General features: G+C 37.4%; 2 protein-coding genes across 8 annotated transcripts in view; both read right to left on the bottom strand.

The window, feature by feature from the left end:
• The window catches only part of tns2b (tensin 2b), a 28,706-nt gene extending 27,775 nt beyond the window's left edge, over positions 1-931 (bottom strand). For 3 of the 4 annotated variants that reach the window (XM_051707616.1, XM_051707617.1, XM_051707618.1), the window contains exon 1: positions 503-930. In XM_051707616.1, coding sequence (XP_051563576.1) covers positions 503-616 — 114 coding nt within the window. In that variant the 5' untranslated portion in view covers positions 617-930. Of the gene's footprint in view, positions 1-502 lie in introns of all 4 variants that reach the window. The other variant, XM_051707615.1, reaches the window with a different exon arrangement.
• Positions 932-6,082: 5,151 nt separating this feature from the next.
• Positions 6,083-25,553, bottom strand: eif4bb (eukaryotic translation initiation factor 4Bb). Of its 4 annotated transcripts, none has more exons than XM_051707139.1 (15): positions 25,501-25,553; positions 24,187-24,327; positions 22,809-23,014; positions 15,079-15,195; positions 14,943-14,997; positions 14,681-14,833; positions 12,656-12,790; positions 12,152-12,289; positions 11,251-11,506; positions 10,760-10,833; positions 10,227-10,449; positions 9,680-9,708; positions 9,430-9,592; positions 9,206-9,278; positions 6,083-6,480 (listed from the first exon to the last, which is right to left on the bottom strand). In XM_051707139.1, exons 1-15 carry the CDS (start codon positions 25,511-25,513, stop codon positions 6,403-6,405), a joined length of 1,854 nt encoding a protein of 617 aa, XP_051563099.1. In that variant the 5' UTR covers positions 25,514-25,553; the 3' UTR covers positions 6,083-6,402. The 4 variants fall into 4 exon arrangements, with proteins under 4 accessions (XP_051563099.1, XP_051563100.1, XP_051563102.1 ...); XM_051707140.1 differs by having other exon boundaries at positions 9,206-9,275; XM_051707142.1 differs by lacking the exons at positions 9,430-9,592; positions 9,680-9,708.
• Between the last annotated feature and the right edge of the window lie 547 nt (positions 25,554-26,100).

Below are 26,100 nucleotides of genomic sequence, written 5' to 3'. Positions count from 1 at the left end.
TTTCTTTATATACAGTATTCATTACTTGGTAACACTTTATAATAAGGTTGTATTTGTTTACATTAGTTAATGCAATAGTTAACATGAAGGAAAAATGATGAACAATACTTTTATAGCATTTATTAATCTTGGATAATCTTTTTCCATTAAAAGTTGCATTGACATTATTTTATGCATTATGAACTAAACTGAGCAAACAATGAACAAAAGATTTTTGACAAAATAACATTAAGATTCAGAAATGCTGTAAAGGATCATTATTCGTTGTTAGTTCATGATACCTAATGCTAAGGAATTAAACCTTATTGTAAAGTATTACCTGTTAATTTAACCTGACATCTAGTTGGAAAAAGAAAGTTCATGGACCATTTTTTTTATTAATTTTTAAATTCCTCTAAAGAGTGCAAATATGGAATAATTTACAGAAGACATAATACATGATGGTTGGGAGAGAGAGATTACTCTGTAACCTTTGCATGACCCCATGCAGACACACACGTACCTCCGTTAAGCTGAGAATTTCTGCATCCTCTGTGCAGTCTCGTGTTTTTGGGGGGTCAGGGGGCTGAGAATTTCTCTCTTCACCCCACTGCTGTTTACTGAAGACACAACCCATGAGTAACTCTTATTTTCCCTTCTTTTCTTGCAAATTCCTTCTCAGATGTCATCTCATTCTGCTCTCCCACATTCTTAGTTCTTGTTTCCTTCAATTATTGATTCCAGGTTGCACCAAATTAGCCTTGTTTTATGATTCCTGTCTTCCTCAAGGTGCTCTCCTTCTCGTCTCCCCTGTTCCTCAGTGTCTTAGCGTCCAGTTCCAGCACAGAACCATCTCTCTCTAACATCCATTCACACACATTCTCTCCTACTTCCAGTCTCGTCCTCTCAGTCTCTCCAGGGTGTTCACCCTCTGTGTGTCGCTTGCCCCCTCGCATGCACACTACACCATGTAACGCCCTTCCTATGTCTCTCGCAGCTGTTTTTGGTAACCTTACGTCAGACACTTCTCTGGCATTCAAGCTCTGCTTACCCACAGGGAGCCTTCTCTCTCTCTCTCTCTCACTCACTCACTCACACAGTAACACTTCAAATGTTCTAACAAGCAGTTTTTTTTTAAGTGAAGACATTTTTTTAAATCTTTCTTAAAAACCAAAATTTGAATTTTTGAATAATAATTAAAAAAAAGAGAATGAATTCATTTTCCAAAGGGACATTTTGTCATATTTAGCAAACTTTTGGCAAAAAATATATCCCCAAAGTATGAACACACACACACACACAATGACCTTAGAAACTCTATTAGTGAGGATGAAATGGTTTTCATACTAAAATAATTATATTTAATTCACTCAGTTGTTTTTTTTAGATTTATGCATTATTTCATAGCAAAATTCAATTCACATTTAATTGAGTAATCTTTGACAAAAAAAAAAAAAAAAATGTAATTCAATTTTGTTCATATAAACAATTCAATGGCATTTTGTTATGAAATTGAAATGCGTAACTCTGGAAAAAAAAAAAAAAAATCTAAAATATATATTTTTTAACCCTACCATTAACCCTAAACCTGACCTTCACAGAAACCTGTTGACATTATTCGATTTGAAAGAATTTTTTTTTGGCTGATTTATGAGCCTTTTCACACAGCAAGGAACACTTCAACTGTTCTAATAAGTAGTTTTGTTTTTTTTTAAGTGAAGAAACTTTTTAAAATTTAAAAGTGTACACCAAAATTTTTATTTTTGATAAATAATAATAATAATAATAATAAAACACTTTAACACAAACTTCTGGTGACAAATATATCCCCCAAGTATGAACACACATATACACACAAAATCTCAAGGCTTGTCTCCCAGGTCCAACACAATCCCTCAGTCACCTTGTTTTTTCTTTCTCTAGAAACAGCCCTGCATACACACAGTGTGAAGTATTAGGTGTTCTTCTGTTCCTCGTCTCCATCTTTCATTGACCGAATGAGACAAAGCATCTGTTCATTTCCTTTCACATCCGCTCCTAGCAGTGCATGTATTGCATCTGTGTGAGTGGGTGTATTGCAGAAAAACTCACTGTGGAGCACATGAGCTCAAGGGCAAAAACTCTGCCATGAATAAAATTCCATTCACAATCAAGTTTTTGTAATACACTGGCTGTTGTGAAGCTGCATTCCTCAAAATATCTATAGACAAGCGCCTGAGTGTCAAAATCATAGCAACAATTCACTAGAGTTTGAAGTTAGTTATTTGTATTGATCACTTTTTATCCAACATAGATGATGTTTTATGTTAATAGTATTTCTAGAATGATTATAGTATGTTGTTTGTTGACACAAATTTAAAGGAATGGCAGCAACAGGCTCGGCTCCACAGGGGGGCCAGGCCCACCCAATCACGAGCCTGCCCCCCGGCCAACCATGACAGTCACCTGGCCCACCTTACAACAGCCTCATTTACCTTCATCCCACAACTCCAACACTAATCCGATTTCATTTGAAATCTCCGTTTTCAGTTTCCTAACATCATCACTTTCCAAAGTATGTGGTAAAGTTGGGCGTTTTTGAAGGAAAACGCTGTTTGAATGTGGATGAGAGGCATAAACATAGCGAAAGAAAAGCATCTCCAAACAAAAATGTGTTAGTGTAGATGTGGCCTAAAACATTTGAAATTAAAAACACATTAAATGTAGCGAAAAATATGTTTTCAAACAAAAATGTATCCACACTTATACGTTTTCATTTGAAAACACATTAAACGTAGCTAATAAAACACTTTAAATTTCGCTACTTTTGCACCGCTCATCCACAGTGGAATGGGGTTTTCCTCCATCTGAGTGTTTTCGAAAACACTCCCCATTACCGCATACCTAAAAAAAAAAAATTAATTCATTCACTTTTTCACTAATCCATTAAACTTTGAAACCACACCGTTATACTGTGGATGAGAGGCGTAAATGTATAGCAAAATCAATGGGGTTTTAAATGAAAATGTATTAAGAGTAGGTCTTAATTACACAGTAGGTCTATTTAATGTGAAACATAAAAAAAGAAAAACACCAAAATGGTCAAGCTCAGAAACCTCAGAGAAATGCAGATCAATTGCCACACCTAAAACCCATTTTCCAATATATAGAGTATTTATATTAACTTTAACCTAAAATCATGTTTTTCATCAGCTAATCAGGTATAAATATTTTGGTTGTATTTAAAGTTCTCTCTAGTAGTTTCTGTGTTCAGAGACCACCAGTTAGCACCAACTGTCATTCTACAGACAACAGACACAACATAAAAAAATACACCTGACACAGCAGAATAGCGAACACACAAAGGATTGCATCTGTCACTAGAGGCTAAAAACTCACAGTGGTCTGCAGTAAATGCATGCTTTTTATCTCTTACAAGTTTTAACATGTTCTGCTGCTTAGTTTGCAGTTTAGATTATATATATTGAATATTAAAACACCAACAGAACAGAAAGAACTGTAAAAGTTAATTATTCCATTTGTATGCCGACTATCACTAACAATAGCAATAAAAAGTACCATGATATTCAATTGTTGGCAACTATTTTAAATATACAATGGTAATTTTAAGGTACTCTTTGAATGAAGTACATTGGTGTACCATGTAAAAACCATAATGTAATTAATGATATATTTCAAAGCACCATGGAATTAACATCCGATACCATTATTGTACCACCAGAGCCTTTTCTAAGGTTTGAAACAAACCTTTTTGTTACTTTCGTAATTTTAATATGTTCATACCTCAAACATATAGCTTAAGTCAAAAGCTTTTTATAAAAACAGCAAATTACACTTAAATTATTTAAAATATATCCTATGCATTTCCAAAGGAGCTCTCTTAAGATGAGGGTTTATCATTAGCTGTTAACTTGATGGTTAGCAAATAATATGTTAAGTTCCAAACAACATAGTGCCAGGCAACAAAGCCAACAGTGACATGTCTAGAGAGTATTTTAATTGATAACTGCAATATTTACAAGAGTGAACACATTTACAATATATTCATTAAAAGGTAATGCAGTCCATCTGAACAGGTGATAGTGTATAGTGAAAAATGTAGAATATTGAGAACTTCCCCATTAGATAACTGTTTTCTCTTTGAATCAATTATTTTCTTATACTGCCACACTGTAGTTGTTGTATGTACTGTATATAGAACAGACCTCACATTAGGTTACAGGTCTGAAAGGTTCAGTTAGGGCAGCTGGGAAAACATGGAACCAACAGCACAATATGACCACACAAAGAATGCAACAAGCATTGCAACACACAACAAATTCTCCTATGCCCTTTAAACCCTAAAGTTGTAATTACTGGACATATCAAGTTGTCTTCAGTGTTACTTGAAATGTCAGCTTTTGGGCTCATAACTCAAATATTTAAATTAATTGAACTTATGGTTAAACTTTATATTAGGTGTTTTTAACTACTATGTACTAACAAGAAAATACATACAATACAATGCATTTACTGTGTAACTACATGTTGTTCTGCAAAATTCTCACAAAGTTCAAATTTGCTGCTACTGAGGTTGAGGTACAGGTAGGTTTTGAAGTAGGGTTAGAGTTAGGTTTTAGGGTAAGGGTTAGAGGTAACGTTAACACTAACTACAAATGCATTTATATGCAGGTACTTTAAATGCAAGTACAATGCAACATGTACATAATAAGTGCATTGTATCAACTGCTTAAGAACATAGTAGATAGACACCTAATATAAAGTGGAATCAAACTTGTTAAAAATCCTTAGACTCAAGATTTAAAGTGTTAATAACTCAAACTTTTAAGTACAAAATTGCGACTATACCTATAATGATTTGCACTTTAATTACTTGTTTTCTTGGTCAAAGGAAAGTTATGGGGGCATTTAAATTGTTGTGATTAAGAATTTATAGAGGTTTTAGCTCTTTTGTAGTAGTATTTGTTTTGCTCTAACCTTTGCATGACCCCATGTTGTTTCATGTGATGTCACCATTAGTGTGATCAGTGACCCATTTGGTCAAGTTGGACCTGGTTGACACAATCTTTGTGCATGTGCAGTTAAATACAGTAGGCATTTCTTTGGATAATTAAGTATTTAATAACTGACCTAGAATCGGTTATGATCTTTATTTGAGCTGTGCTGTTGTTTGATCTAAAATTGAATCAATTCAATTAAAATTATTAACAGTAGAAACAACAATATTGAAATAGCAAACCTAAGTCTACTTGCATCTATTTACCTTAACTTATAGTTAAGTTCATACTATATGAACACCAAGTTAACAACTTTATTACATAAGTTTTGGAGACACCATTACTCAATTCAATTGAGGGAACGAGTTTACTCAATCAAATGAGTAGTCAACTTATTAGGGTTTTCAATGTAAGTAAGCCAAACATTTATCCAATAAAGCAGTTATGTGAAAGATCTTGAGAAATACAAAACACATGCATACATACGGCTAAGTTTTTCAATTGCAGAGTTTAAAACAGCTCATCTAAATGTATCCGAACAACAGCTTTCCTGTGGTACACATGCAGCCATCACAGTCAAAATGATGTAAGTTTTGTGACCATGCTGTCACAACGCCTTTCTAAAAACAATTAAAACATGATGTATTCCTCATGATCACAAAACCATTCAGGGCTTTGGACAGGTTAATCCTCGATCGACAAGGGAATGGGAGGGTCTGCATAGCCTCATACCATGACATAGGATTGAGAGCATTCTGAAGGATTTCCTAATCCTGCCATTTGAGAGAACTGTAAAGCTCTGCAGGTCTGAGATAAAGAGATTCAAAATAGTCTGAAATCAGATCCTGAAAACCTTTACTTTCACTGCAGTACTAGTTTGAGGCCACTGAGAGAATTCAATTAAAATTGACTAAATTCTGCTGCCAATGCCTGTTATTTTAAAGCAGAAATACTTGTGTTTATTAACCATGATCAGCTCTTAAGTGAGAGATTAGATGGTCCGTTTCAACAATACCTGTAAATGTGTCATGATTTAAGTCATGAATAGCGAATTAACAGAACTCAACCAAACAAGGAATTCAGACAAAGAACTCAGAGAGTAGAGATACAGTATCTCGCATACTTTTTATTTATAACAATGACTTTGAAATTAACAATGATTTTCAAATTTCTAGATGTATAGATGTATCTACTCACTGCACATATTTATTTGAATTAAAATGGGCCTGTTTTGGAAATACCTTTATAAATCTCCATAAACAACATGATACAGAACAGCACTGCGGGTACCCTTGCCAAGACCACCTTACACTTTGCCATTCCCTCAGTATGAAAGGGGATATTCATTTTATCCAATTTAAGCCTTCATTTGATCATTCAATTGCTCACACGTTCTATTTTTCTTGAGGTAACTGATTATTGTTGTTTATTCCTCCCCATCTTCATCTTCTCTCTGGTCTCCGTCCACCAGTAGGGCTGCATACTTACTGGCCAAACTGAATTGCTGAAAGGACCAAAAATAAATAGTTAGTTTATGAATGTTAAACAAATGTATGTATATAAAGGCTTTAGAGATGGTGATGAGCAAGCCAGTTGCAATATACCTAGTTCAGAGCTCAGATATAAGTGGTAGCTTTAAATATACTGCAAGTGAAACAGCAGTGGACTGATCTGTGTCTCTACATGGAACTTTTATTTTCCATTCTGCCCCTACAAGATTAATTTGGCGCATACACACGTTTCCACTCAATTTAGGTTCCATTCTTGCAGTCTAGCATTTTTCAAGCCTTTTATTCCTCACAATGTGATAAGAGAAAAAAAATACCAGTTACAGTTGTTTTTATTGTAGCCTTCATTTTTGCTATTACGCACCATATTTCTGCAAGCACAGATGACTACTTCTAATGTGTAGGAGACTAGGAGTCATCTTTGTTGCTCACAGGTAAACATAAAAGTTGGGTATGTAAACTGTAGTGCTGGAATATTAAATCGTCTGTAAACAGTATGCTGTTCAGGAAAATTTCAACACTGACCACCTCTGCTTTTAAATCCAGCCACAAATGCTGAACACTCTTTCAGAAAGAGAGCAGACATCCACATCACTGAATCATATTTTGAACTGACTTAAAGTAACAATTATATTAAAATAATTAAAATAACATAAATCGTAATTCACAGAAATGTATTTGACTTTCCACTAAAAGGAACAGAGAAGTGTGTTTCACATATCGGCAATTCCACTGAAATGTCAAACATACCATGGAAAATAAAGTTAAATTGTTAATTTAGGTCTATATTTTATTGTATTATAGTGCTATAATTATTTTAGGAAATTGTATTGATTATCCAGGGGTGCACTATTTCTAAAACAACATTTTCAATCAGCTATATTTCATGGTTGCAAAAAAGGATCCATCCAAGGACTCTTTATTTTTACCGTTATTAATAAAAAAAATTCAGTAACACACGGAAATGTCTGAGAAATATGTACACTTATCAAAACAGCAGCTCTTTTTGAAATAAGAACCACATTTATGAGGCCACAGAATTTCCGTAACATTTAATTTTATATCACTCAAACAACAGTCATTCAAATAATTTGATACTTTCTATTCAAAGCCAACTTATGTCAATGTTAACTATGCTGAACAAGTAGTCTATCTTCTTTCCTTTAAACACCCATAACAATGTGTTACCGAAACTTCATATCAAATCATATAAATCAAAACATCCACCACTCGTTTTTTACTACCATGATGATTCTGACAAATCGCTGACTATTGCTTTGATCTGTGATGTGCTCTATAGCCAAAAAGCTGTAGTTTCTGCATCTATATCCAACATTTGTGAAGAGACCATTTTGACAAACTTTGCGATATGAATTGTAATATAGACATCATCTCATACTGCTGCGCTGCTCAGCGTGTGCTGCATGTAACCGCTATAGGGCGCCAAGCTCTCACGCAGCATAAATACAGACTATATTTTAAAATGCATCCTTTTGCAGTTTAGTAATCGTGCAAGGCCATATGGCGATTTCAATCTTATTTCAATTTATAATGCAGACTTGATGGATGTCATGAGATGGATGTTTCATAGGTCTGCAGGGGTCAAGAAGTTTTGGATGGTTTTCCCTTATCATGTAAGTGCTGCTTTCACAACCATAACATCCATAACGAAGGGATGTCAAGCCCGTAACACCAGTTTTACGGAGTTTAAACAAAGTCTTTCTAGCAAGTCAGTCCACTGTCGGCCATCTTTGGAATGCTCCCTGGAAGCTATTTCCATTCATGACAGGGCAGCTCCTATCTTCTTGAATGGGGCAACACCGAAATCTCAAAAACTGTTTGCCAAGCTCACATTTAAACAACATATTTCAAATCAGCAGTAAAACCAAACAACACTGGTATCATAAATTGTGCTTCTTTACCTCAGATTATGCTGAAAAACTCTATTTTAGCTTGTTTTGCTAATACGCATGCTCGAGTTGATTGACAGGCAATGTCTGTATCTAAAAGGTGATTGGCTCTTTTACCAGTAAGGTGACTTCCTTTCTACATCCGTTGACCGTTGGGCGCGAGCTTCTTGGTTGGATGTTCCAATTTCACCCATTCATTTTAATAGAAGTGGCCCGTCTCTAAATAGTCTCTGGTTTAAACCATATTTGTATTTATGCGACTTTGTGAAAACGACAATTAATTAAAAATTGTATATTACATGCTCTTAGAAGTGCCAACCCTTCTATATTCTGTAGCTATTATTATTATTTTTGGATTGTGCAATTTTATACACAGGATTTTAAAGTGTGTGGTCTCCCAAAAACTTGTCCATTTTAACTTGTCCATCCAGTAACGCAAGTTCTGGGGTCTATGATTACACATACAAATGGTTTGATATACTGGCAATGAGTACTTTCACTGCAAATTTCACATCTATAAAGCTGGAATTGCCCATATGCATAAAAAAAATAAAAATAAAAAAATTTAAAAAAAAAATTACTGACAAACTGCCTCCCTCCCAGGTACAAGTTAGAAATTTAGTCACCCACCCTGACAAACCAAACCAGGTCCTGCAAGAAAGCACATCTCTAGACTGAACCGCAATATTCTTAGTGTAGGTAATTTTGTGTCTTATGCTGCTTTCATTGAGGACTATTGAGGAAGTGTGCCTGAAAAGCTAATTTCTTATTAAGTATGAGATGTGGCATCAGGAGCAGGTTAAGTACTCACAGGAGGAGCAGACTCTTCATATTTCTTTGGTTCTTGGCCTATCCTGGGCTCTCCCTCCTGTCTGCCCTCCTTGCTGTCATTTAAAACACATGAAAAATGTAACAGTTAAGAAGTCATGATACATTTAACCATTTTAGAAGCTAATCTCAAGTTAGTAGCATGATGGTATGTTTATGCAGTCATTTGAATATAAAATTAGACCACATTAGTGAAGTCCACCTTACCTGTCTGCAGGTTCTCTTCGTTTGTCTCTGTTTGGGCCCCCAACTCCTCGACCCCTCCCCCCTCCTCTCCCGGCTACTACTCCTCCTCCTCCTCCTCCTCCTCCTCCTCCTCTTCCCTGAGGTAAACCTTTATCCCTTCGAAACCCATCAACCCGGTTTTCATCTACCAAATAGAAAGACAGCAGTCTTTCATATAGAATATTCAGCTTGCTACTCTATTTACTGTTAATGTGGAGACTTTGCCTGATACCTTTGCCTGATACTCTCTCCTTTGTTGCTCTGGAGAAGCCAATGGTGGAGCCAATGGTGGAGAAGACAGAAAGAACAGAAGACAAAAAGTTCATAAAATGTTACCTGTTCTTAGGGCATTTTGACTACAAGTACGAGTATTTGTAGTGGGACTGAGAGCACTGTGTTTTAGCGTTTTGTGCCATGTATTTAAAACCTGTCAAGGTGTCTAAAAACTTTCTTAAATACTTCTCAAAACCCCTGCGTTCTGTTCCATTTCCATTCTATCAGCTGCAGCCCATTTAGCAATTTAAAAGCATGTCCTGTGGGTATGACCCCTAATCTTCTCCCAACATCCAATTGGACAGCAAGATACCACCCAATATTCAACTGCAACTAGCACACAATTAAAAAAAAAAAAAAAAAAGTTGAAAAGGCATTTTCTGTGTTTTGATCATTGCTGTCATGTACTCGTGCCTATTATTACACGTACTTTTACATTGTGTGTTTGTGTTTGCATTTGCATTGATATTCTCCTTTCTCAATAAATTTGTGAGAAAGAATCTTACCTGCTGAGTTTGGGGGCGCTTTTGTTGGTAGGGGAAACTGAAGTGCCACCCTCTGAACTGCGTTTGGCCCAGGCATTTTCTTTAGGGGGAGGGGCTGGCATTACTTTTAGTGGGAGTCCTCCCTGATCGGAAGAGGGTGATGGAGATGAGGGAAAGACTGGCTCATCCTCCTGGCCACTGAAGATTTCATTCTCTGAATGTTCACCATCTCTACACCTAGATCCTAAACAAAGATATATAAATATTTACTGTTAAAGCTGTTAACTTTTGGCAGAAACAATATTTAGAGGAATTTTGGCATTGAATTTATTGTGGCATTTTTACATGACATTTGATTAAAACTAGTATCGAACAACAAACTAGGAAAGGTCGAAAATGATTTTTTTTTTTTTTTTTTTTTAATCTTCCAACATATTTGCATAAATTGAGGGTTTCTTCTTGGCTTCTGATGCCTAGCTTAGAATGAAATGCAAACTCTCAGATTCCTGTACCGATATTTACATGCACTGATGTGAAGAATGTACATGTACTACCTTTAGGATTTGAGGTTTCACTTCCTGTGCGTTCACGTTCCTTAGGTGGCTCCTCACTCCTCCAACTCGGGTCTCTGAAGAAGACAAAACACAGCATCTTAAAACATACTGTGTCTCTTATTGACTGCTTTACCATGTAAACTAATTTTTTCCTTAGACTTAGGATATTTATGAGATGTATTGTATTCTAAGGCCCAGGTATACTTCGTTTTCTGCGTTCCATATCTGAGCACACCCTGTAGACCATGTTGCCATTAAACAGTTTTGACCATGAGCAAATATGAACACGTTCAACAAATGCGCACTACGACTGCTGGGTGATAGTCTTTAAGTACAATCATCGACAGACGCATGCAGCAGCTATGCGCACAGACAGTCCACGCAAACTGTGCTCATGACAGTTAGCAACGCAAACAACCAAAGTATACTTCGGCCTACGGAAATCTTGGTTCTTCTTCCCCTTAGTAAAATTGTACATCCACCCCTCTCACCGGTCACGTGGCCGTCTCTCTGAGGCCCTGTTCTTTTCCTCCTCCAACTGCCGTTGCAGTCGTTCTTGTTCTTTCTTCAGCCTCTCTTCCACCTCTCGCTCCTTGGCGGCTGTGTCCACAGGTTTGGCTGCCCCAAATATAGAGGAAGCCCTGCTGGGATTTGCAGTGCTGCTCTGGGGAGACACGCTTCCACTCTGTTCTTCCTCTTTTGGGATGCTTCGTGGCTTCAAGTTTAGCTTGGGTCTCTGGGGAGGGCCTGGAACCGAAAATGCAGAGAAATTATTGGTAGTGCATTCACAGAAATATTGTACAATTAGTCTCTAAGGAAGGAAAGACAACACTACTGAAGTAAAATTCTGATCCTTTAAGCCTAGCCCGCACTATAAGACTGACTATTTTGTCTTTGACAAAAAGCTCCAGATGGTGGCCAACAAGTTCTTCTGGTGTGTGCACTTGTGAGACACGCAATGAACAGTTGCACATTCTACAATAAATTTCAAGTTTTTCTAAATCTGGCCAGCACGACTAGCGAAAGAGCAGCAATGAACACCACCTAATGAAATTGAGAGAGTGAGAAAGAATGCAAGAGAGAATTATCACCTATATTTTTGGTCTCTTTTACTCTTTCTGTGCATATTTCTCCATTTGTTGCCATCTTGTTGCCAAATGTGAGTTTTTGTGAGAAGATATTTCGGGACTGGAGATTTATCTAATAATTGATGCACCTAGTCTGTGATTAGTTGTGTAAAGTGCAAACCAATACAGCACCAAACAACAAATTTGGAGTCTTTAAATGTACATAGGGTGGCAAGCTTCAATCATTTAATCCACTTGGCATTAAAAAAAAACAATGTCTTATCATAATGCCAGGGCTTATGGTTAGCACCCTCCCCTAAAGTACCTCTCTCTTCTCGTCTGTCATCCCTCCTGTCAAGACGGTCTTCCCGGTCTCCAAAGCGATCTCCATCTCTTCGGTCATCAAAGTCACGTCTGAAGCCAGTACCAAATCCTCGTCGTCCTCCACCACGTGAGTCAAAACCTAAGGCAATTACATGACCACAGCATTATTACAAAGCAGACTGCTATAAAATTAATGCACTCAAAACAAAAGATTTTTTTAACAATGTATTGGGTTTCAAATGAGATGTGTAAATAAGAGAACTAGTTCCCCCAATAATTAAAATCGTCATCAGTCTCAGTCCCCATTCACTTTCATTGCAGACAATTTTTCCGTAAATTTTTTCACACACTTAAAGTCCATGGGGACTAAAGCATTCAGCTTAACATGTCCTTTTGTGTTTCACAGACAAAAGAGAGTCATATTGCAACAAACAAATGTGAATTATGACAATTTTCATTTGGGTAAACTATCCCTTTAAGACCACAGCTGAACAAAAACTCCAACCTCCACGATCGTAGTCTCTGCCACCTCTGTCATCATAACGATCTCTACCACCGAATCGATCTCGACCACTATCATACCGATCATCACGCCTGGGAGCATCTCTGAATCGATCGGACTCATAGCGATCACGTGACCCTGCAAAAGAGACACACCAATGTTTTACACAAAATGTGCATGCACAAGTTCAACCAATAGTGTGTTAACATGGTCAAGTCAGAGAGATTTGAGTTAATCTACATTTAACCTTGATTACCGCAGCATTATTATTTGCACCAAACTGTTTAAAATATCTCTATCACAGCAAAAAGTCTGGCAAATCACTCTCATTCATGTAACTAATTGCAAATTACAGTACATACCTCAGCAAGGACAAATTAGAATACAACTTCATAAATTATTCTATTGAAGCACCGTATTCTTTGGTCTAAAGCAAAGCACATTTGAAAATATTTCACAGTATTTGAGGGATTTGCATCAATAGATGCTAAAGGGTTCCCACTCTTTTCAAGGCACAATTTTCCAGGACATTTTATGTGCCCAACAAGTGTAATATTTAAGCGAAAACACATGCGTCCATTTAAATCGTGCTTTTATTTTGGCATTTCTGTGTTTTTGACAGTAGTTTCTCACCTCTAGATAAGCAGTTCGCTACATGGCCCAGTGTGATTATTAATCCCTGTATAGCTGTGATTTAAATAAATACGTAGTTTGCATGTGCTGCACACTTCACTGCTCTGTCATCTCACACACACTCACTCACGCACACACGAGTGCGAGTGATGATCATGATGAGAAGTTTTCTGTGTATAAACGGCCGGTTTTACACATTCATTCTGAAGTACGCATCATTTGCAGATTATATATTTATTTAATTAAATCAGACTTTTGCAGTTTAATTATCAAACTAGGACTATGCATGTAATAATACAAAAATTTCACGATACGATATGATGCAGAAGCCTCACGATATGATTATATATAAAAAAAGACAGCCACAAAATTGTCACTTAAACTTTTTGAAGGATTCGACATAAATGTTTTTTAAATCTTAAGTGACACAACAGTGTCTGACATTGGCAACATAAAGCAGAGCTCTACAATAAAGTAACTTTAACAACAACACTGCATTTATCAGCAGAATGTTATGAGAAAAACTCACAATTTTCACATTTTTCTTGAGAAAAATTAGTTTGTCTACATCTCAACGGCGCCTCTCTGGGGAGGAGACTCTTATGCAGCTCTCAATGTTGCATTGCTTAGTTTTAATCACACTTGTGTATTTATTTATGTATCGTACGGTACATATGATATAAAATCGAGAGCGTCATATTGTACGATACAATACATTTTTACACCCCTAATTAGGACATATGGCAATTTTAATTTGATTAATTGTGCATTCAAACATTAATTTTTGTTCAAATATGTCGTATTTCATGACATTCTGCTAATGCCATTTTTATGACTAGGTTCCATGATTCAGTCTGTGTTTTCTGAATACTACATGTGGTAACCACAGTATAAGCAGACTACGATCATTGAATTATTGAACATTAATTCACATCTTGAGGTGTGAAGGCCGAATCACCACACTACAAACTCAGGGTGTGTTTTCATTTTCAAAAAAATCAGTGGTCCAACCGTCAAATGTTGGAACAAAAAAAATCTTATTTTGTACTTTATCAATACTTAAAATACTTTGTCGGAGCAAAGCAGAGATGACAGCAGATGAGCAGTCAATTAGTTCTATTATACTAAAATATTTTCCAGGACAAATAATTTTTTCCCAGGACATTTAAGCATTTTTCTAATTTTCCATGACTTTTCCATGACTGGAAAACTGCATCGCAAAAATTCCAGGTTTTTCAGGACGCGTGGGAACCCTGGCTAATGAGCACAGCAGGGACATCTTCAAAACAATACATAAAACACAAGCCATTCCATTTGAGGAAAGTGACAGTTTTCAGTTATACTTTTCAAAACTTCATCCACTGCACATTTTCAGAGCATATCTGTATAACTTACTGTCCCCAAAACCCTCATCTCTGCGTGGGCCGTCATCCTGTTCCCCACTCGGCCGTGCCCTCCAATCAGAATCAGTCTTATCAGGGCCACTGTCCATCATACGACCACGATCACGATCCCTGTCCCTCCCTGACATTGATCCATTATCCCTCTCTGGAGGAAATGGGAGATACAATTTTAGGATAATTAGGAACACTTAATACTTTCACAGAGGCCTAGTATGGACAATGTGAAGGAGTATGTATGTATGTCATCCATTTACCTTTGTCATTGGATTGGTCTGCAATATCCACCCGGATGCGCCTGTTTCCTAGATTCTACACAAATGCATTTAATAAAATGTTAATTGACTAGAGAGTGAAAAAGACTATTTGTTCAGTACTTCAGTGATGACCCACCTCTTCATTTAGACTGAGCGCACTAAAGAATGATTCAACATTGTCAAATTCAGCATAACCAAAGCCCTTAAGCCTCTCTGGGTTACTAGGTTCCCTTGGCAAACGCACAGCGCTGATCTGTAAAACAGACAAAACACACAGTTACACACAACCCTTAAAAGGCCAAATTTATTTCCAACCAACCAAGATTAAACTGTTGGGCAAAATACAGAATTTAAGAATTGGCTGCCTGGCAAATAATGAGTTGGAATTTGAAATTACCACACCCGAAAGGGCGTTGAACTGGATTTTGAATTGGAAATACAAATGGAGGAATTCACTGAATTGCAGTTCAAAGAAATGCAACAGCCATACAAGAATTTCATTAGTCCAACTGTTTTGAAACAATATTTATATAATAATTTTTAGGCCTGTCACAATAACTATTTTTGTTGGATGATATATTGTCCCAGAAATAATTGCAATAAACGATATTATTGTCATTTTAAGACCATTTTATGCCACTGATATAATGATAATATAATAGCATAATAATGCAAGTACAACCTTTCAAAGAGCAATGAACTTTTAATTCTTAAAAATATTCAGACATTGTAATCAGAATGTTAAAAAAAAAAAAAGTCGGGAAGGCCCTTCTCCATCTGCGGTTTTTGTTTCCAGCTCGGAAAACTGGATGGGAATGTTATGTTTTAGATGAGCTTTCAAGTTAGTTGTATTGCCGCTGTTTTTAAACAAAGTCGACATACCGGCTCGTTCACGTTAATGGACTCTCCTCTCTCATTCGGCTTGAAGCCAAAATGTTCCCACACTGGAGCTGTGGAATGCGGCTTTGAAACCAAGTCCACTTGGACTTATTCTTCCGAACTTTCTGGCTGGAATTATGCTGTCGTTGGGAAAAATACCTATTAAAACACCTATACGCCTTGAGTAACACGTAATCTTCACCTGTCGCTGTCCACTCTGTGTGTGTGGAGGAGCTGCCTGAGCCATGCCTTCAAAAAAAAAAAAAAAGCAGACGAGAGGACAGAAGCAGCGCGACTGGCTAAAATTTGGGTAACATTCATTCTTATGTAAACAAGCACGCATGTAAACACAATGGGCAATATCAAGGTCAGCAAAAATTATCGATGTCATGTCCATATATCGTACGATAAGTCGATAACGTAATTATCGTGACGGGCCTATTCATTTTGACCACATACACTGCCTAGCCAAAAAAATGGCATTCTCTAATATTTCGTTGGACCGCCTTTAGCTTTGATTAACACGGACATTTGTCGTGGCATTGTTTTGACAACCTTATGCAATGTCACAATAACTACTTTTGTTGTACGATTTATAGACCTAGCGCACATAGAGGTTTCACGCTATTCTCTGCGGCATCCACACACAACTCACCACGCGCCCCACCAAGAGCGAGAACCACACATTACAGCGTCCACAAGGAGGTTACCCCAAGTAACTCTACCCTCCCTAGCAACCGGGCCAATTTGGTTGCTTAGGAGACCTGGCTGGAGTCACTCAGCATGCCCTGGATTTGAACTCACGACTCCAGGGGTGGTAGTCAGCGTCTTTACTCGCTGAGCTAACCAGGCCCCCCTCACAGTCCAATCTTTATGCTCCCTAGCAAATTAAAGTAATTTTTTCAGATTAGCCTCACTAACAAGTGGCTTTCTTGTGGCCACACAGCTGTTTAGTCCCAATCCTGTAAGTTCTAGTCGCATTGTGCATGTGGATATGCTCTTACTTTCACTATTAAACATAGCCGTGAGTTCAACTGTCAATTTTTTACGATGTGACTTCAAGCATTTTAGTGATCTCCGCTCACGATCATTCAATATATTTTTCCGACCACATTTCTTCGCGAAGCTGACGGTTCACCACTATCCTTCCATGTTTTAATAATGTGTTGGACAGTTCTTAACCCAGTTCCAGTGATTTCAGCAATCTCCTTGTTTTCTTTGCTTGATGCTTGCCAGTAATTTGCCCCTTCTGAAACACAGTAACATCTTTTTCATGACCACAAGATATATCTTCAGACATGGTTGTTTAAGAAATGAGAGGATACACACTGCATCAGTTAGGGTTAAAAGAATTGTTGTCAGCTGAATCATATTAATCACTGCAATAATGATCCACTCATAAGCTCTTAAGTATCTGCTTATTTAAATCCAAACAGTGACTTTTTTTTTTTTTGGCCAGGCAGTGTATTATGCATATTTATTCACTGACACGTAGAATAGATGTTGCTCAACTGATTAAACATCTCTGTAAACTGAGTTTAACACGGTCCAAATGAACACATACAGCCATAGGGGCTGTTCAGACTGAACAAGCTGTGCAACAGAATGCAGTCTCAATACACACTTTTAACAGTTTAAAGCATTTGTAGCATAATTGATCGGCATCGGCTCTGATACTGACATTTTTAGACGGATCGGGTATCGATCCGATGAGCTCAATCCAAATCCGATACTCTGTTTTAGTCATGTTTGTTACTGTCACGCTCCAAAAAATGACATAAAAGACCCATAAAAGCACCATTAAATAAGTCCATATGACCATTATTCAAAGCCACTTGAAGATATGCAATAGCTTTGTGAATTGCAAAAGGCTGTTTAATAAGTAAATATACAGTATGTATGCGCAGTGCATTTTAGTGAATGGTGCTGTTCTGTTGGCCCACACACATAAGCACGGGCAGGCTTGTGAGGCAGTCACGCCTCTTTTAAGCCCTCAGAGCTTGCAGATATTTTCATATGTGAGCACTACTCAAACAACATATCAGATGTAGAAGCTCAATAGTTCGGTTCACTTATCATTATGCATTTAGAATGGCACCGGAGGACCATCTTACCAGAATTTGAATAAGAAACGAATTAAACTACTGTGAACTAGTCCAAAATACAGTCACTTAAGCCCCGTACACACATGCAGTGACCTCCAGCGACAAAGTTACCTCATCTTATTAATTTTCAATGAGAGCTGGCGACTTCCAGCAACACGAGCGACCTCTGGCGACCAGATGTGGGCGTGGCGAGTGACACAACAAAAATTGAGAAAAGTTTAACTTGATGCAAATTAGGAGCCACTTTTAGCAGCGACAACCAATAGGAGACATGTCAGTGGAGCTCACGTCATCTATAGTCGAGTGCAGGCAATACAGAGGATAAGATCATGTTTTTCAAACTGTCGGCAGTCTGAGTGAGTAATTCATACATTTATAGATCGTTAATCATCGGGTTAATGATTTAATGCCCTGAGCACTGCTGTAGTTTATAGAACAACACTCTGCACAGCATAATGTTTATTTTTAGTGACAAAAAAAAATTCCATGTCACAGAGTTATCTTACTTTTTACTGGCAACATAACTGTTATATTTTCAAAAGATATGGCGAGATGTGAAGTCCACCAATAACGTTAGAGAGACAGCAGTAGGAATGCCCACTGGCGATTTCACAGTACAGAGACTAGCAACATCAAGAGATAAAGTCGCTGCATGTGTGTACGGGGTTAACAGGACTATACAAAATAAAAGCTTGAGGGTTTTAAAATTAAAGGCGCATGACTGAAATATATTACTCCATAAGTCCAGATACAAGTTGAAAAAAATTGTGCAAAGAAAACTGGCTTATTTTCTACTGAAGACTTATAATGGAATTATTGTTAATTTTGCTGCTACATTATCCAGAAGACTAGTTAACAAAGCTACTCTTAATTTATCCATTTATATTGAAATAATGTGTGGTTAGAGGTTTGTTTCTTTACATATAAAAGAGAACTTCCAATTAGTTCCACACAGTGAGGTATAGATATTCTAAACTGATTATGAAAAAAACAACATTGGTATCGGGTGTGAATCGGTATCGGACGATACTCAAGATTTCAGATAGCAGAATCAGATCGGAAGAGAAAAAGTGGTAGCGGTGCATCCCTAGTCTCCAACTCCAACATGTAAACATGATAACAATAATTATAATAATAATAATATTATATTATATATATATATATATATATATATATATATATATATATATATATATATATATATATATATATACACACACACACACACACACACACACACACACACACAAAAAAAACCTAACCTATAGAAAGTTCACCATACTAGTTTCATATTAGGTGTAACCCTAAGGCCCCGTTTCCACCTGGTATTAAGATGCATTTCAGGTGATCCGATCACGTGGTCAGGTGAGACACATTGCGGTTTACACCTGGTCGTTTAAATGCATCTCCTGTGACCACTTGTGTTTGGATTTGGAGGGATGGGTCTCTGTTTCATGACGACATACATCAATCACTATGCCAGTGTTACTGCATGATATTAAAGCACAACAAATTCAGAAATGACATAGCGGGAAAAAACGGCACGCTGTTTCTCCCAGATGCGGTTGAAATGTAATCTAAGCACAAACGCAAAATGTCAAGCAGAATTATCCATTATTTTAGTGGATTATCTGTATTAAAGGAGCTTGGTGTTCAGGCATGACATCTGTGTTGATATCAGACACACAAAAAAAGATCCGTGAAGCTCTCATGATTGTGTATGTATCCGCTTTTTTAAATTTTCCAATTGGGCGGTTATTTCCTTTTAAAGCCGCTCGTAAACGGCAAAGTTTAAACTCTTGTTTTAGCGCAGTGGTTGATTGACAGGTGAGGGGTGGCACTTCACTGCAGCCAGGATGCATACAGGACGTATTAGCATTTACACCTCAGATGCGATGTGGACACACGCGTTTTTGACCACATTCGTATGTGGTTTCTGTGATCCAATCACAAAACGTTTTAGATGTCGTTTAGACCTGTATTTAGGGCTGACAACATGTGATCGGATCACCCAAATGCATCAATACCAGGTGGAAACGGTGCCTAATAAAAACCCTTGTGTTTCCAAAATATTGCTGCAAAATGTGTGTTCTTATCGAATTTGTGTTTGTATTGCGCTCCGTTAATACAGTTAATGCTGCCTAAAGAAAATAAAATAGAACTCAATTTTAGGTTCAAGGTGAACATGGTCTTGTATTATTTTATGATTTAATCACTTTCGTCTTTATTTCTTTAATACAAAGATATATTTGAGCAGAGTTGCCTTCACAATGTTAATCGCGAACTTCTCCGTGGAAATTAAGTGAACTAAAACTCGAGCGCCTCCTGAGATGATTTTGGGTCATTCTCATACACAACACTATTCTTGCAAACAGTTTTCAGATGACTGAAACGGAGAACAAAGAGTGATAACTCTTTACATGCATGTGTTCCACGAGATACACTACCGCTGCATGCCTCTGAACAAACAACGCATCAGACACGGGCATTGACAGCTTTTCTTTTATCTGTTCTTAAAAATATAATAAAGTGTTTCTTCAAGCGCGTTTCTTTGTGTTTAACAGCATTTCTTGTCTTGTAAACGTAGATCAACCATTGTTGCCGGTAGATGAGTAAACTTTCCCGCTCATGAAATACCTACATATGGACGAGGAGCTTGCGAATAAGGAGCTGGATTCAGCCTAGTCCCATTTGGCAGACAGCAGGTGCAAATTTCACACCCTGGGCTACTGTTTAATATATCTGGCGACTTCCCAGATCCATGGTTTTACAATTTCCCGATACTGTCGATCATTGTCTGTCAATGAGTGTCAAAAACGGCAACGGGAGATTTGCAAGACATCGTCGATATCCGATTACATCGTAATTCATCATTACATCATACCTAATCGCCCAGCCCTAACTGCTCATTTGAAAAATTATCTTTGATTGTAATCTTGACCAACTGTTTAGGATATTTCGGTCCTTCCCCATTCAAGTAGTTAGGAGCTGTACTTTCATGCTGCTTGTTTACATTGAAAACAACTGCCCAGCCTGCGCAGGAGCATTCCAAAGATGGCCACTAAGTGGACTGAATTGCCTTGAAAGGGACTTTGACTTTTTAAGAAAAGGAGGGACAAGTCTAAATTAATTTAGGTGGTAATCAACCACCCCATTAAACTGATCATCATTTTTACACATTTACGTTTGGCTTTATATTTTTACAGAGGTTGCACTAAAATTACTGTCATATTAATGTCACATATTTAAAATAGAATAATACAAATATTATTTTAAAAAGAGGATATCTGGAACAGATACAAAGTTTCATTTCACCTCAGGCTGCACGTGCTTCTTCCCTCTCTCACTCGCGGCACGTGCAGGAAAATGTCCTCTTGCTAGACAAGCAAACCCAGCAAAGTAGTTATGGTGCGGGAATCAGATTTCCAAATGTTTGAAAGTCCCTAAGGATGTTTTCACATTTGAGTCTTCTTTACATCTGTGCATGCTTGTACGTTATTTTTCCGCTGTGCAGACTTTTTCAAGCACAGGATAGCCGCCTCAGGTGAGTCAAGTTCTGTCTTTCACTGGACCATGTCGACATGTTAATTTTGCTCATCAAAAAATGTATGCTTTTAAGTAGCCTAAAAAATTACTATTTATTTTCAACGAGGTGCCGACTGTTTAACAGGTTAAACTATCTTTTATTCTGTGTGCACTTCATGTTTAGAATACATTAGGTTTTTTGTAGGCCACTTCACAGGCCTATTCTTTTGTATCGTATGGTTACCTTTTTTTCTTTTACATCACAGCTGTTATTGGTTAACTTTCTTTACTGAACAGCTGTCTTATTAGATCAATGGCTAATGCACGACTGCACGTCGTGAAATACGTGCAACTTTTCAGCGCATTTTTTTCTCTCTCGTAGATTTGGCTTAGTCTACCAGTTAATTATTTTATACAATATCCTGACTGTTTTAATAAGTTATTTAACTTTTACGTGGTGAATTCTGTTTAGAATAGGCTGGGTTGCTCTATTGGTCCTGCACTATTCATTCAATTGTTTTCAATAAATATGTCTGTTAAATATTCGCTAATGTTGATTCAGTGAATGCGTGTCTTGTTCTATATTTAATGTACAATGATCATAATGCAAGGCAAACACGTTGCAGATAAAAGCCCCTTTTCAGTGGAATTTAGCTTCGGATTTGGAAAAGATTAAATATTTTAAATGGATCGCATACATTTTTTTTTGTTTTTCTGATGGTTGGTTTCTTTTTAGACTAGTCGACTTCAAAATTTCCATTTAAATGTCAGTGGAATTAGTCATTCAGCACATCCCTAGTTTACACAGAAAAACTGTGCAGAAAGATGCAAAAATGCATTCAGTATGAATGGCCCCACACAACCACACTGATCACAGAAAACTTAAAAAAATATTGACATGAACATTTGAATCTATTGATTATATATTGATGTTTGCCATCAAATGCTTTTAAGACTTCAGGATAGATTAGAGCATTCTGGGAAATGAAGTTCTTGTCCACCATAAATTGAAAATGTATATAAATGGATTTTTTTTTATTTTTTATAAAGTACAAATTCCAATAGGTGGCATTTCAAACATTGTTTAATGCCATCTAATGTTTCTGCCAATACCCTATTTGTTTGTATAACATGTTTATGGTAATTTATACAAAAAAACACATATATTATTAAAAACTACACTCTTGCTCTTAGAATTGTATTCCTTAAATTGAACTTACAATTACAATTCTGCATACTGTTTGCAAATTAAGTGAATTGAATTGGAATTTAAAAGGCATTCTTAATTAAATTCTAAATGGTGCACAACCCTGTTATCCACATATCTATTTATTAAAAAAAAGAAACCACAACTGACCGCAAGTCCCCTGAAGAAATCTTTGATAGAATCCTCGCTGACATCGTACGGTAGGTTACCAAGGAAGGCTGTGTATGGTGGGCCACGTGGTAACCGAGAGCGGTCGATGTTTGGCTCCCGCGCTGCACGGGGTGCAGTTGGCAGTATAGAGCGGTCAACAGGAGGAGCTCGATACGCATCCTCCACAGTATGCCAGGAGGTCGAAACTACAGAAGTGAGAAAGAACAAGAGATGTAGAAGACAGAATGCGAAAGCAGGCTGGACAACCATTTATTTTTAGGGACTATATTTGCTTGGCATACAAATAAAAAAATCTGAGATCTGTCTTTTATGAAATACGTCAATTGCGGAGGATGTCCGAATATGCAGGATTCATAATACAGTATGCCAACAATACCCAGATGACCTACTGTATCCACTGAGAATCTGAAGTGTAATGCTGTAAGGCCAGAGGAGCTCAGTAAAAAAAAAAAAAAAAAAAAAAGTGGCTCTTTTCAAGTGTAAGCGCTTTCGATACCAAAAATTTTATTTTTAAAGCATACATCTTCAAAAAACCTGAATCGACTATTTCAATTTTTCAAATATTTTTTTTTATTTTTAGGTTTACTGCACTTTGTATGAAATTAATTGATAAAAAAAAAAGAATGGTAAATGGTCTGCATTTATATGGTGCCTTTTTTAACCTTAGCGGTTCCAAAGCGCTTTACACTGTGTCTCATTCACCCAATCACACACACACTCACACACCAATGTTGGCAGAGCTGCCATGCAAGGCGCTAGCCTGCCATTGGGAGCAACTTGGGGTTCAGTGTCTTGCCCAAGGACACTTCGGCATGTGGAGTCATGTGGGCCGGGAATCGAACCGCTAACTCTGCGATTAGTGGCCAACCCGCTCTACCACCTGAGCCACAGCCGCCTAAAAAAAAATTATTAATGCCATTATTTTTAAAAACATACTCAGTCTATGTTTTTCACAACTGCCTAAACTTTTGCACATTACTGTATGTCATAGGTCCAAGAACATGTGCGTCACAGGACAACGCCCACATTCCCTGATGTAGTATGTCATGTAATGTGAATTTATTTATACTACAAATATGTGCACTTAAAGAATGTACTTTAACTTTCAGAGACGTGTCCATTATGGCAGCTTAAAGCTTAACAGGTCTGCTCTGATAGGCTCTGTTTACACCTGGATGACATTATAAATATGATGTAGCAACTTGTTTACCTTACCACATCAGAATAATGCATCACAAAATGCTTTGGATCACATTTACACCCGTCCACTTATGATTGGCTCACCTGAGATGTTAATACCAGGTATACAATCGGCAATAGTGCAACACCGAACATCGCATTTTGTCCTCTTACTCACCATCTCCATCCAAGTCATCAGTTTCATCTGCCCAGCTGGTGGCCTTTGCAGTGGGGTAACTGGGGGGTGCATTGCTACTGCTATCATTCGCAAGGAAGTCATTCAAGGTCAGGGTCTTTCCCTTCTTCTTATTCTTCTTAGCTAAAGTATATAATAAATATAAAATGCATGATGTGTGACTGTTTTAATGTTCCCACTCTGTAAAAGTCGCATCCAGTATGACTGTGCAAAAATCGATATGGTTATTCAAGAGTCGTCTTAAAAACTTGATCAACAATTTGTTTATCGACCATGTACAGTCTGTTTGTTTTGAGAGTAGGGCAAATGATATCGCACATGAAATTCATCCAGGGGTGTAGATTCGGGGGGGATAGGGGGTAGGTAACCCCCAATAATCAAAACAAGCAAGTACAAGCCAAATCTACGCCCTTGAATTCAAATACACTGAGTGTAGAGGAAAGGCCTCTCATCACCCTCCATTATTAGATTTCATAACACCCAGAAAGTTACTAACAGCTTGCCTTTGACACCACTGGATGCATAAACAACTACAGACGGGGGTGAAAAATGTCACCTGGTGTGCAAAAGGGGCGTTGATGACACTATGCATTTATAATACTTGACTAGCTGAAGAAAACCCCCAAGCTAAAACTAGTCCCCCAAACCCCTCTAAAACCAGCCAACTGATTTGACCAGGCTGGACTACCATGCTGGTTTCACTGTTTATCTTTCTTAGTAGGTTAATCACGATAAATAATCTTTTTGAAACGCAGATACTTAGTTATACAAGCTAGAAATATTGCTCTCGTTCTTTCAAAGGCTTTCGAGAATGCCTGATCCACTTTCATGTCCACACACGTGGTGTTCCACCAGCCCTCCTCTAGATCATACTGCGCATGCGTATCAAGCACGGGTTAGTTGCGCTGCCCTGAACTTCATGTACTAATATTTACGATAACACCAAAACGTCTCGTACATTAACCGTATGAGTTATCGAATATACTTATTCACTCGAAGCCCCGTTAACGAAAGTCCGCCCCGTCTTAAAACTCGGAACAAAACAGAAGAGCCACATAATTTGATAGCTAGCAAACCGGCTAATTCATTTGAGCACAACGCATTCACCGTCCAGCTAATCCTTCCTGCTTTTAATGTGTTTACCCAATATATTTAGCAGATAAATTTTTGAAAATAGTCCGTCGTAAATGCGACAATCGTTAAGGTTGAGCGCAAGAGTGTTTTACAACTTGTTTTGAGCTGTTTCGCAAAGAAGCGTACAAATGAAGGCAGAGCGCGAGAGCGCATTATTCTCACCTGACGCCGCCATGTTGGAGAGTGGTAGAGTCCCGGATGAGGGCGTCAGAGATTTGCCCAGTAGAATCCAGCTGCAGCCCCACAGCGCCAGCAGTCTCAGGGCAGAAGCTACAGGGCAGAAGTCTCAGGGCGGGAATGATAGCAGAGCTGTTACATGCTATATTCACGTTAATGTTTTATTTGATTGCAATATTGCAATTTTACTAAGATATTGCACGATTTGTTTATCATCAAGCCTTTATTTATATATTGTAACATGATTATTCAAGTGTTTTATTTACCACGTATTTAAGGGATAGTTCATCGAAAAATGAAAATTCTCTCATAATTTACTCACCCTCATGCCATCCCAAATGTTTATGACTTTCTTTCTTCTGCTGAACACAAATGAAGATTTTTAGAGGAATATTTCAGCTCTGTAGGTCCTTTCGATGCAAGTGAATGTGTACCAAAATTTTGAAGCTCCAAAAAGCACATAAGGGCTGCATTAAAGTAATCTATAAGACTCCAGTGGTTAAATCTATATCTTCAGAAGAGATATGATAAATGTGGGTAAGAAACTGATCAATATTTAAGTCCTTTTTTTTTTTTTACTGTAAA

Source organism: Myxocyprinus asiaticus, chromosome 9 (assembly GCF_019703515.2).
Source record: "Myxocyprinus asiaticus isolate MX2 ecotype Aquarium Trade chromosome 9, UBuf_Myxa_2, whole genome shotgun sequence".
Lineage (NCBI taxonomy): Eukaryota > Metazoa > Chordata > Actinopteri > Cypriniformes > Catostomidae > Myxocyprinus > Myxocyprinus asiaticus.
Note: the sequence above shows the minus strand (reverse complement) of the source record. Positions and strands in the feature narration are given on the sequence as shown.

Excerpts from the sequence above, each read along its gene's own strand:
- eif4bb (XM_051707139.1), bottom strand. Across the intron at positions 14,998-15,078 it reads CGCTCAGTCTAAATGAAGAG|AATCTAGGAAACAGGCGCAT; the intron begins GTGGGTCATCAC and ends GCATTTGTGTAG. Across the intron at positions 10,450-10,759 it reads TGAAACCTCAAATCCTAAAG|GATCTAGGTGTAGAGATGGT; the intron begins GTAGTACATGTA and ends ATCTTTGTTTAG.